The 13,353-nt window shown below is 45.9% G+C and overlaps 1 protein-coding gene across 2 annotated transcripts in view; it reads right to left on the reverse strand.

Annotated features, from left to right (window-relative positions):
- Window positions 1–1,318: 1,318 nt before the first annotated feature.
- LOC143028468 (serine/threonine-protein kinase PAK 2-like) overlaps window positions 1,319–13,353 on the reverse strand; it is an 18,972-nt gene continuing 6,937 nt past the window's right edge. For both annotated transcript variants that reach the window (XM_076190618.1, XM_076190617.1), the window contains exons 2-13: window positions 10,970–11,329; window positions 10,477–10,666; window positions 9,515–9,737; window positions 7,988–8,085; window positions 7,565–7,731; window positions 6,895–7,065; window positions 4,991–5,180; window positions 3,984–4,072; window positions 3,495–3,598; window positions 2,596–2,757; window positions 2,064–2,236; window positions 1,319–1,863 (exon numbers count right to left, since the gene is read on the reverse strand). In XM_076190618.1, the coding sequence (XP_076046733.1) occupies window positions 1,774–1,863; window positions 2,064–2,236; window positions 2,596–2,757; window positions 3,495–3,598; window positions 3,984–4,072; window positions 4,991–5,180; window positions 6,895–7,065; window positions 7,565–7,731; window positions 7,988–8,085; window positions 9,515–9,737; window positions 10,477–10,666; window positions 10,970–11,301 (1,989 nt within the window). In that variant the 5' untranslated portion in view covers window positions 11,302–11,329 and the 3' untranslated portion in view covers window positions 1,319–1,773. The remainder of the gene's footprint in view (window positions 1,864–2,063; window positions 2,237–2,595; window positions 2,758–3,494; window positions 3,599–3,983; window positions 4,073–4,990; window positions 5,181–6,894; window positions 7,066–7,564; window positions 7,732–7,987; window positions 8,086–9,514; window positions 9,738–10,476; window positions 10,667–10,969; window positions 11,330–13,353) is intronic.

A 13,353-nucleotide genomic window follows, 5' to 3' on the forward strand; every position in this document is an offset into this window, starting at 1 on the left:
CCCGGGGCGGAAATTATTTCAGTAACTGCGCTGCAACTTAGCACTCCAACTCTCGTGGACGGAGAGTTGGGTTTGTTTGTGTGCAAGGTCACAACATTGTCCATAGAGCTCTGAGCTCTCATACAGGAGGGTTAATAGCTGTCGATTACAAGTCCAACACGTGATCCAAGGACATGGTGAATCACACACACACACACACACGCGCGCGTACGTTTGAAACCATACATGAATTTAAGGCTGGAGAGTAGGAGACAGGATCCCACAAACATTGCTCTTTTTCTGTATACAAGAATGAAGTAAATCCTTAAAGAAAAGGGAGATAGATACCAGTGTTGAAGGCTTCAAGGTAAAACTACAAATGCATGTGTGAACCTGTTGAAGCAGAGCTGGACAAGAACCCGGGACGCGGTCTCGTTAGAAACTTCGGACACGTCTTGGTCGTTGAAGAGATCCGGCTCCAGCAAGATTGAGCCTTCCCCACTAAAAGTGGGTGGCCGGCCATGGTGGAGGTGGAAGAGGAGGAGGAAGAGGTCTACTTTGGAATTGAATAAAGCAACCTGGTGACAACAGCAGCAGAATGCTAAACACTATCTGGTGCTGTCTCTCGCTGCATTGCTTCTGACCCGGGCAGCGGGTCCCCTTCATCCAAGGGGAGCTAATATAAAAGGGGAAATGGGTAATGATTGAGACTGGGATTGGTGCATGCCTTGGCTGGCGACCTCCCTTTATATGGGTGAAGAGACTTGTTGGTATATATATATATATAGTGTCTAGAGTGAGCCCCACGCGAGGCGAATAAAATCGCACCGAGCAGTAGATAGATAAAAAAAAAAAAAAGTTCCACACGGGGTTTTGGACTAAGGGAAGGAGTTCCTTCTGTCTTAATGAAATGAATTAGCGGTAGACAGAATAAATAAAGGCTGTTATGGGGGACCAAACATCCCCCTCCATTCAGTACTGTAACACATTTAAGACTTTATTCTAGCTAAGGCCAGTGATTTCATTCGGCGCTTTGGGTCCGGGAGGAGGTGGGGGATATTATCCCAGCTCAACATCCTCTCCCTCCCCAACCACCCCCTCGCCGTGTAGGGGGGAAGAAGGTTCTCCTAACTGAATACAATTGTCTAGCGGGACTTTACCACCTCTACAAACCAGGAAACGCGTAGTTGCGGCCGAAGCAGTCACCTTGGCCCTATGCTCTTTGACTGTTGGGGCAGGGAATCGAAGAAAGGTATGGGATTCGAACCCACAACCAAGCGAATCAGAGTCCAGCACGTTTCCGATCACGCCAACACAGAAAGGTTTAAAAAAAAGTCGCTTTGGTCTTGATTTTTTATTTCGAAATTACAAGATGGCCTTGAGCGGAGAAATGTCCATAAAGAGGTGCACTGATGCGCGCGCGCCTCTGATGACGTCATACGAGGGAGGAAGAACCGTCGGACCCTGAAATCAACTGACGCTGCTCCCCGTCCACCCGCGTTCACTGATAAGGGCCCTGGATATTTTTTGTTTTTTGTTTAATTGTTCTATTTATCTACAGATTTTTTATTTTGTTTTTGTTTTATTCGTCTATTCATTTGTTTATTTGTTCGTTGATGTTTATTTTTTGGAGGGTGGGGGGGTATCTGTAGTTGGGAGATCTGTCTGAGAATTTCTGTTTGAGTCAAAAGCCTCGACATGGCCAACGTCTTCTGCAGAACCAGCCGGGCCGTCCTGAGCGGGGTCTCGGTCGATAAAGTCCCAGTTCTCACTGAGACCGCTGAGAAACCTGGATTACTCCTTCTGTGCCTTTATGGACTGACGGGCGGCGTCGATGAGAGGCTTCAGGTTGGTCAGAGGACACGCCCTCTTCAGGAACGGGTGCTGGGGAGACAGAGGACTTCGTGAGTTCGATGGTGAGATCGGGAGCACTGACATCTGGGATGTCAGCTGGAGGAGTGACTTGTGGTGTGAAAAGGGGGTGGGGTCTGCAAGAACGGAGAGAAAGGGAAACTGCTGACCATTGCAACGGGAGGGAAATGAAGCGTGGAAATGTGCACATACACATACATTTTTTAGTATACCTTTAGTAGCTGAGTCGCAGATTGCCTCTTCTTCGAGTCGACTTCGAGGCAAGCGTCGAGGAAGTTCTTGAAGAGCCTCGAGACGGATGCCGGGTTGTTCAGACTCGGTTTCCCGTTGTTGCCGATCAGGTATAGAGCTCGGAGTGGGTTTTCGTTCATGTAGGGGGGTTCACCTGAAGAAACGAAAAAATATGAAAAAGAAATGTATGTAAAATAAAAATTAAAGTTTGTTGATGATTACTCCTAGACAAGTGACAGTGCGTGGGGGGATCCTGGGCAGTGCACAATTACACTAGTGGTTAAATTCTAGACCTACAATGCATTCCAAGCAGTCTTTCCTTTCTACAACTAGTTGAAAAAATATATAATGATTATCCAGTTTAACGTTGTTAAATCTCCATATTAGGAGGCTAGGACGCTGCCCCTTATGGGGGACTTTGTAGCGTTGAATTTAATCAACCCTCCCCTTGGTCCAACTTGCTGGCGGCAGGGTTTGTACTACCGTTATCTTGACCTCCGCTGTGGTTCGTACCTTCGAGCATCTCGAGTGCCATGATGCCGAGCGACCAGACGTCCACTTCGGGGCCGTACTGCTTCCGGCTGACGACTTCCGGGGCCATCCAGTAGGGCGTCCCGACCATGGTCGTCCTCTTGGACTTCTCGGCCGAGAGCTGTGCGCAGAACCCGAAGTCGGCTGTGCCAAGTCAAGGACCCAGTTAGCAGCACGGTGTCGGGTACAGTGCACGGGGTGCACACTGTGTGTGTGTGTGTGTATGTATGTGTGTATGTATGTACTCGTATGTGTGTCTGCGTGTGGTGTGTCTGCGTGTGCGCGTTTGTTTGCATGTGTGTGTCTGTGTGTGTCTGTTTTCCTTTTCCCTCGCTCTCCCTCCCCCTCTCCCTCCCTCTCCTTCCCCCTCCCTCTCCTTCCCCCTCCCTCTCCTTCCCCATCCCTCCCTACCTCTCCTTCCCCCTCCCTCTCCTTCCCCCTCCCTCCCTCCCTCTCTCCCTCCCTCCCTCCCTCTCTTGCTTACCGTACCTCCCCCTCCCTCTCTTCCTCCCCGTGTCCCTCCCTCCCTCCCTCCCTCTCCCTCTTCCTTCCCCCTCCTCCCTCCCCTGTCTCCCCTCCTCCCTCCCGTGCCTCCCTCCTCCCTCCCCTGTCCCCCTCCTCCCTCTCGTGTCCCCCCTCCTCCCTCCCCTGTGACTTTAGCCAGAACAGACACTTTAAATGTGGCACACCAATCCCCATGGGCTGTATAATATAGATAATACTGTAGGTGAGTATTATGTATCCCAAATTGTATAGCTGATACTCAAAGAATGACAAGATTTGAATAACGTTGTGTACTTGGGAAGACACAACATGCAAGGAAGTAGAATGAACACAGATCCTGTGAGAGTTGTTCATCATCATATGCACACAAAACGTACTTAGTTTGACCTCTCCCGTCTCGCTGAGAATGATGTTGTCAGACTTGATGTCACGATGGATGACACCGTTTCGATGAAGGAATTCAAGAGACTGCAAGGTTTCACTGAAAGTAGAGAGAGAAAAAAGAGGGAAAGTGAGATAGTAGCAGGCTGGTTTAAGTCGTATGCAAATATATTATGCCTGTCCTGTCCATTTAAAAGTAGCGCATGTCCGTGTATCTGACAGAATACAAGCGCTGGTAAATTACAACAATAACGTATCTGGTACCGGTGGCTGAAGTGGCTCGTTTGTGGGTTGTTCTTCAAACCAGCGCCCCCTTCACCTTCTGTCTTGGCACCTCAGTGCAAAGAGGACCTCTTCTGAACAGAACGATTTTTTTTTTTTTTTTTTTTTTTTTATTGGGCATGATTAAGCTGGCAAAGTGCTTTCATGGTTCGAGGTCTGTGAAAAGGAACTACTCGAGTGGGACTTCCTCGAGGAGGACTTACCGGCAAACGGCAGCTATGAGGTCCTCCTCCATGCAGGTTTCCGTCACCACGTCGGTCAGCGAGCCTCCGGCGAGGTACTCCATGACAACCTGCAACAGATGCGCAGTTTGCAACCAAGTGTGCAACAATGCAACTGGATATTAAGTGAAGTTTAAGGTGTCAGTACACTAGGCAATGTTCTAGACCAGTTATTCTTAACCTTGGGGGCGCTCCCCCCCCCTGGGGAGGCTCAAGTGATTTTCAGGGGGGTGGGCGCACGAGGCTCAGGAGAAGAGTAGAAATTCGACAAGTTACGTGTTGTTTTCTTGACAAGATATGGGTCAGTAATGTAGAGGTAAGTTTATGAGATGATCCAGAAGTATCGTCGTTACTAACTCTATTTTCAAAAGTTTCCCCAGGCATACAAGCTTTCCAATGTATTGACCCCCCCCCAACCTCCCTGCAAGGGGGGGAGGTCTATAGATGCAAGGGGGGGGGGCGTGGAGGAAAAGAACAGTTCCTAGAGGGGGCGTGGTAGGGAAAAGGTTAAGAACCACTGTTGCAGACTTCCGTAAGAACAGTGTGACGTGCACCTAGATTTAACGCTATTGTAAATTGACATTTCGTAACTAAAGTTGTTTCTATTCAAACGAAGTAGCAAAAGTAAGTAGCATGCTAGCAAGAAATACCAAGTGTGCTGCCACCTTTACATGCTGACACATCCATGTTTAGTGTTTTCATGCTTATTTTTTACTTGTTATTTTTTATTCTTTTATTTGTCTATTTTTTAGTGAACTGTCATGGCGGAAGTTTGGGTTTTCAGAGTGCTTCAAGTTTTCCTTGTAATCTCGAACTGTCTCCCACTGCTATAAATATCTTTTTCCTACAACCTTCACATCCTTCCAACCTTCCAACCACTTGCCCTTCCGATCACCCGTGTTGCACGACATTCTCCAAAAGGCTAAAAAAAAAACCCACCGGTGACCCACGAGTATAACCCTCCTGCGGTGCCCTTTGAGCTTACCCACCCACAGCTCCTCCTCGTCCAGGAGGTACGAGTCCAGGTAGTTGACGATGTTCTTGTGTCTGCTCTCTCTCATCACCATAATTTCGTTGATGATCAGTTCGCGTCTCGGCTGCTGGCGAAGTTTCATCATCTTGATGGCGACCAGGCTTCCCGTTGCCACTTCCATGGCCGTGTACACGCAGCCGGAGGCTCTAAACAGGACGGGGAAAGGAAGAACCTAAGGACATGAGAATGGATGAGACCGCAAGAGACCATAAGGTCTACACTAGGTAGTTCCATGTCCCTTACCACCTGTCATTCCTGTGAAATTCTCGTTTTCTCTTAAGACAACCAATTGTCTCCGCGATCACTGTGTGGTTACTAAGACTATTCCATTCGTTAGCCATTCTCTTGGTTAAACGGTTCTTGCCTATTTCAACACAGTAATGTTGTTCTGTAACTTGCGATCACAGTGAGGAGAGGCATGGTCATCTCTCTCTCTCTCTTATCTCTCTCTCTCTCTCTCTCTCTCTCTCTCTCTCTCTCTCTCTCTCTCGTGCACTCTCTCTCTCGTGCACTCTCTCTCTCGTGCACTCTCTCTCTCGTGCACTCTCTCTCTCGTGCACTCTCTCTCTCGTGCACTCTCTCTCTCTCTCTCGTGCACTCTCTCTCTCGTGCTCTCTCTCTCTCGTGCTCTCTCTCTCTCTCTCTCTCTCTCTCTCTCTCTCTCTCTCTCTCTCTCTCTCTCTCTCTCTCTCTCTCTCTCTCTCTCTCTCTCTCTCTCTCTCTCTCTCTCTCTCTCTCTCTCTCTCTCTCTCTCTCTCTCTCTCTCTCTCTCTCTCGTACACTCTCGTTCTCTCGTACATCTCGTAGTACTGTTCCAGCATGGGAATCCCCATTCCAGGTTTTAAAAATATTATTAGATCTTTCTGCAGAGACCAGTGGCAAGACCACTGGTCTAGTTTGACAAGTAATCTTAAATCAAAGAATATTAGACCCTCTGTACAGTCATGGCTCCAACGAACAGGAGATTTAGCATTATTTTAACTAGGGTGCGGATCAGTCACACTTCTGAAACCCTTAAATATCTGATGACAATTGGGGCAGAGAGGCAGGTCCCTCAGTGACCTGTCGTGTTGACCTATCAGTTAAACATGTTTTAGTAGAATGTCTCTTCTATGAAAATCAACGTAGGACCAATTCACTATCAGATGAGTTCTTAGTAGAATTTTTAAACGAACATACTACAGTGGAACAGATTGTTGAATTCTTAAAAGAAGTAAATATATATTATAATATTTAAATTTGACTACTCATTTTAATCTTTATTCATAACTTGTATTATTTATGAAATAGGAATGCATACCAGTATACATAAGTATTTGTGCATATGTATGTATATATATATATATATATATATATATATATATGTATGTATATAAACATATATATGTATATATGTGTGTGTGAGCGTATGTGTATGTACAAGTTAATACAGTAGTAGTCGATAAGAAGACTTCCTTATGCGCTGAATGTCCTTATGGCTCCGGCGCTTGGCTAGGGGCCATAAATCTTGTAAATCGTTATCATCGCACAATCTCGTTCTCCTGTGCATTCTCCTTTCTCTCTCTCTCTCTCTCTCTCTCTCTCTCTCTCTCTCTCTCTCTCTCTCTCTCTCTCTCTCTCTCTCTCTCTCTCTCTCTCTCTCTCTCTCTCTCTCTCTCTCTCTCTTGTTTTCTCGCTTATCTCGTTCTTTCATTCTTTCTCTCTTGTTTTCTCGCTTATCTCGTTCTTTCTCTTTCATTCTTTCTCGTTCTCTATTGTTCTCTCCCTCTCTCTTTCTCTCTCACCCTCGTCCCCCAAACCCGCGCCCAACTCCACCTCCACCACTACCTCGTTCAAGGAGTTCTGTCCTACCCTACTCACCCTTGACCAATCTTGTCTCGAAGTTTGTACTTCCTCCTGGGATCTCCAAAGCTGACGATGGTTCGGAGCCGTCGGAGGACCTCCTCGAAGCTGACCCTCTCCTGCTTCTGCGTCTCCGCCACCTTCCGCATGTTGGTCAGGAAGGACGCTTGTGAGGAGTAGTTGCACTGGCTGCTTACATGGAAGAGAAGGCAATGCGTTAGGTTATGTGCTCTGTGTATTTAGTTTTGTTATTATTACTATGTTGGTGCCCGTCGTTTTCGTTGTCTTCGTCGTTATTGGCAATATTGTTGTCGTCGTCGTCGTCATTATTGTCGTCGTCGTCGTCGTTGCTGTCGTCATTGTCATCGTCGTCGTTGTCTAGTTCGAAGACTCCTGTGACAAGGCTTCTTCAGAACACAGCAACAATCTAACCCACATATTGTGGCTTCTGTTTGTATACACCAAGACTATCCAAATTGTTTTGAGCGTTGACATATTTTACTCACTGAAGATGAAAGTCATGTCTGAGGAAAAGGTACAAAAACTAGGTTTCTGAAGCACCGAAAACTTAATTCTCCTTATGGTCAACTTACCGAGTGTGTTCGTTTGAACAAGGTTGTTTAGATTTAACCCAAAACATAACATACCTCAGAAATTAATTATCTTTCCAGACTGTGGCTCGACTCACCTGACATCGGTCGTGCCCTTGGAGGAACTAACCGGACCTTTCCCCACGCCGTTCTTGACGACCGGCGCAGGAGGGGAATCCACTGGCTTCGTGTAGATCGATTTGGTCCTCTCTGGGCGCCGAGGGATGGCGGGCGCCGCCTCTCCGCTGTCCACATTATCCCTGTACTGGAAAGAAGAATTATTAAACTGTTTTCGCCCTGAAGTCCCGCACCAACTCGTCGGCAAGCAAGCAAGAATATTGTCCTCAATGACGGACTCGTTCAGCGCCTCTGTCTCATATAGACGAAAACGGCGAGTCCCTCATGGAACATAATTCCCACTTGCGTCTGCTCGCGTGAACAGGGTTTACAGTTTCAGGAACCAATAGGAGAATATTTAGGCCACTTTCTGAACGACAGAGAGATCGGATTCTTGTACTCACATAATCCGGATAGTCCGACCCTGATTCCCGGACGATGGAGAGCGGCCGCGGAGGCGGCGAGTAACGGCGGGGGGCCGGCGGGATGGCGTAGTCGCAGTCTGGGGGAGAGAGAGAGAGAGAGAGAAAGCATGAGTACTCCGTAGAGAGAGAGAGAGAGAGAGACAGACAGGCAGAGGTAGACAGACACAGACAGACGGACAGATAGACAGAGACGGACGGGCAGAGACAAAGGGACGGGCAGACGTTGACAGAAAGAGAAAGGTAAAGAGAACATTAGAAATAGAGAAAGAAATAGAGAGAAAGAGATATAGAAAAATACGAAAGAGAGAAAAATAGACAAATATAGAAAAATAAGAATAAAGAGAAATAGAGAAATAGAGAGAGATATAGAAATAGGGAGAGAACGAGATAGGGAAAGAAATAGAAAGAGAAAGAGAAATAGAAAGAAGTAGAGAAAGAGAAATAGAAATAAAGAGAAATAGAGAGAGAAATGGAGAAATAGAAACAAAGAAAAGTAGAGAAAGAAATAGTGAAATAGATGAAAATAGAGAAAATGGAGAGAGAAAGAGAAATGGAAAGAAAAAAAATAGAGTGAGAAAGAAAGGAGAAAGAGAGAAAAAGGAGAGAAAAATAGAGAGAGAAAAAACAGAAAATGAGAAAAAAGAGAGAGGGAAAGAAAGAGGGAGAGAGCGGAGAACGAGTGTTTGGATGTGGGTGTGGGTGAGGGTAGTGGGTATCCCAGTGGATTAGAGACAAATGTCAGTGGAAGGTATTCGGAGTACTTCCGAGGGGGTGTAAGATGCACAGTGTGTACGAGGAAGCGACGCAGCCAAGAAGGAACCATATCCACATTTATCTGTTTGTCATTAAAGATGTTTTTCTTAATATGTACGACTTTTTCTTATGGACTGAAGTATTTGGTACTTTGGTTTGGTACATTCTCTTTTAAGGCTGCACAACTGATACTAACGAACTTGTATTGAACACGAGAGCGCGCGCACACATACACGTCACATACACACACACACACACACACACACACACACACACACACACACACACACACACACACACACACACACACACACACACACATATATATATACATACACATATACATACACACACATACGCACACACACACGCACCCGTCACACACACCCGTCACACACACAGTCACCCGTCACACACATACTCACCCGTCACACACACCCGTCACACGCGCGCGCGCACATACACACACACACAAAAACACACACACAAACACACAAACACACACACAAACACACACACAAACACACACACACAAACACACACACAAACACACAAACACACACACAAACACACACACAAACACATACACACACACAAACACATACACACACACACACACCCGTCACACACGCACGCACCCGTTACATATACTCGTCACACACCTATACAATTCATTTAAATTAAAATACAACTCTGCCTATAACGTGGCACCACGTTCTCGTGCCGGACCTACTTCGAGCGGTTCGAACTGACCTTCATCCTCCAGGTCCTCCTCCTCCCCGTGGCCGCCGCCGCCGCCGCCGCCGCCGCCGGTGCCGTAGAGAACAGAAGACATGAACTTGGTCGATGTTCCTCCAGTCACCACCTTGTTGTTGTAGTACTTGAGGGCGTTGATTACGGCGTCCGGGTTGGTCCTCTGCTCCTGAGGCGTGATGCGCGAGGTGGCCAGCTGGATGGCCCAGCTGTTCGGAAGACCCTGAGGGAAGTAGGGAAGCAGGTATGTACTTCTTCTGCCAGCTGGTGTACAGTAACCACCCACACTCCCCCGTCTTTGTTTATTTGTTTTGTTATTATTTTGTCAGTTTCTCCACTTTAGTTTCAACATTCATGTGTTTTCCCCTCCGCTTTCTCTCTCGCCTTTCCCTCACTCCCTTCCCTCACTCCATTCCCTCCCTACACCTTCTCTTCCTCCACCTTCCTTCCACCCCTCCACCTCCCTTCCACCCCTCCACCTCCATCTTACCTCTACCTTCCCTCCACCTCCACCTTCCCTCCACTTCCACCTTCCTTCCACCTCCACCTTCCATCCACCTCCACCCTCCCACCTTGCCTTCCCTCCACTTTCCCTCCACCTTTCCACATCTCCACCTCCACCTTACCAACTTCCCTCCATCTTCCCAACTTTCCTCCACCTTACCAACTTCCCTCCACTTTCCCAACTTCCCTCCACCTTCCCAACTTCCCTCCACCTTCCACTTTCCCACCTTCCCTCCACTTTCCCAACTTCCCTCCACCTTCCCTCCACTTTCCCACCTTCCACTTTCTCACTTTCCCTCCACCTTTCCACCTTCCTTCCACCTTCCCACTTTCCTTCCACCTTCCCACCTTCCTTCCACCTTCCCACCTTCCTTCCCACCTTCCCTCCACCTTCCTTCCCCCGCCCAGGACCGATGACCCAGGATCCGGTGGAGCACCCCTATCGCGGCCGCCCTCACCAGGAGCTGCTTGGTGTCCGGGTCGTAGGAGACGTGGACCATGTGCCTCACGGAGGTCGGGAGCGAGATGACCGGGAGCGTCTTGCTCCGGCGGTGTCCCTTGGGTTTGGGTGTCCACCGTCGCGACGGGGGCGTCAGGGGCAGGGGCTTGTTTACCACCATCGTCGGGGGAGTTCCTCCCACGTCGAACCTGTGTCGAGAACGGCTTGTGAGTCCCCCATTTCAGGAAATTGGCAAAAAAAAAATTTACCCGTAGGGTACACCCGTGACGTTAACCTAAACCCTCCAAGGCATTAAATCTTCGTTTTCTCGTTTCGAATTTCCTTTTGTTTTTCATCTTTAAACCTTGTAGTCGTTCCTCTTACCCTCCAACCCTTCTAACTTATATTTGCAAATATTCTTTTGGTTTATTTTTTATTATTCCGCATTTGGCCTACGGTCGTAAAACAGGGGAAAGGGGGATAGATAGAACAAGGTCCTTGGATATACCCACCTTGAGGACGACAACCGCTGAGGAGGACGTGGTGGGTTCTCCCTGAACCTCAACGCCTCCCAGGGGTCCTGTCGAGGAGCCAGGGTCATCTGCTTGTGTTTGTTCGTGACAGAATGTCCTCCAGATGTCGTGAAGGCTGTGTCGGCCTTGAGGTTGGCCTTGGCGACGTGAAGCTCCACGCTCCGGCTCTTGGTGAGGGAGACCTTGAAGGAGGAGCTCCGGGAGCGGGGCACTTGGAGACTGTCCGGAGAACGACCTCCCCTGGGGGACCTCGGACGGCTGGATCCGGTCTCGTCCGACACGGAGAGCTTCCTTGTCGGGCGGGAGGACATGGTCGATGGAGCACTTCGGGTTTCTGTCCTGGAAGGAGAACGCGGAGGTGAAGGGAGAACGGGGAGGTGAGGGGAGAACGGGGAGGTGAGGGGAGAACGGGGAGGTGAGGGGAGAACGGGGAAGAGAAGGGAGAACGGGGAAGAGAAGGGAGAACGGGGAAGAGAAGGGAGAACGGGGAAGAGAAGGGAGAACGGGGAGGTGAAGGGAGAACGGGGAGGTGAAGGGAGAACGGGGAGGTGAAGGGAGAACAGGGAGGTGAAGGGAGAACGGGGAGTTGACGGGAGAACAAGGAGGTGAGGGTAGAACGGGGAGGTGTAGGGAGAACGGGGAGGTGAGGGTAGAACGGGGAGGTGAGGGGAGAACTGGGAGGTGAGGGGAGAACGGGGAGGTGAGGGAAGAACGGGGATGTGAGGGGAGAACGGGGATGTGAGGGGAGAACGGGGTGGTGGTGGTGATTGAACACAAGCGGTCCATCAAGTATGGACAAGAAAGCTCAGCGGTGCTCCAACATGTTAAACAATTTAACCATTGTTTAGATTGGGACAAAACTGAGCTCATTTATGAGTACAAGCTCAGGAGAAAAATGGTTGAATCAACTATCATTGAAAATCAACCCAATATGAACATTTCGAAGAGGCCGATGGTGGAGACCTCTCCCAATGTTCCCCTTTTCTTGTCAAGGGTGCTACTTAAGTAGCACTCACTTCTCTATACTTTGTATCTACAGAAGACTATTGCAGTTTGCAATAGAAATATATAGATTCCCTGTCTCCAATCTATTTTGCTCCAACTGTGGTTCTCATGTGATATATATATATATATATATATATATATATATGTATACAAACATATATATATGTATAGATATATGTATATATATATATATATATATATATATATATATATATGTTGATGGTGGAAAAAGAAGTCACGGATCTAGTTCCGAGTTCCTGAGTTTATTTCTGACCGGTTTCGCTCTATGCTTCTTCATCAACTTGTCACAATGTACCAGCATATATACAGTATATATATATATATATATGTATATATATATATATATATATATATATATATATATATATGTACATATATATTTATACAAACATATATATAAATATATGTATCTATATATATGTATACAAACATATATATATATATATATATATATATAAACACACACACACACACATATATATATATATATATATATATATATATATGTGTGTGTGTGTGTGTGTGTGTATACATGTACACACACACACACACACACACACACACATATATATATATATATATATATATATATATATATATATATATGTATATATATACAGTACATATATATATATACATACATATATAAACATATACATGTATGTATATATATATATATATATATATATATATATATATATATATATATGTATATACATGTATATATATCTATGTATATATATATATTATATATATATATATTATATATATATATATGTATACATATATATATGTATACATATATATACATATATATATATACATATATGTGTATATTATATATATATATGTATATATACATATATATACCAGGGAAAAAATACTTTTTATTTTCCAGAGCCATTTTTCTTTTTCTTTTTATTTCACCAGAGCCATTTTTTTTAATTACCAGAGCCATTTTTGATACTTCCAGAGCCATGTTTTTGCAGGTTCGATTTCCTTCAAATAACTTTTTTTTTTTTTTTTTTTAAACAAATCAGCCTTTAATTTTGGGGGGAGTGGGATGGGTGGGGGAAGAATAAGATACATGCAAATTTACAGGTTATTATTTTAATGTATTGATACAAACATGTCAAATTAGATAATGGATTTCAATATGATGCAAATTACTGAGTTTCCTTGTTAAGTTGTATAAGATTCACTTGCAGAGTTTTGTAGAATAAAATTAGTAGTTTCTGACTTTCTGCTTTTCTGCATAGTACTATACAGGTCTTCTATGGTAGCAGTACAAGGTCACTATGTAATTTTCATTACTTGATATTAATCTAATTAAAGCA

This window comes from Oratosquilla oratoria, chromosome 9 (genome assembly GCF_046742065.1).
Source record: "Oratosquilla oratoria isolate Oo_2021 chromosome 9, ASM4674206v1, whole genome shotgun sequence".
NCBI lineage: Eukaryota > Metazoa > Arthropoda > Malacostraca > Stomatopoda > Squillidae > Oratosquilla > Oratosquilla oratoria.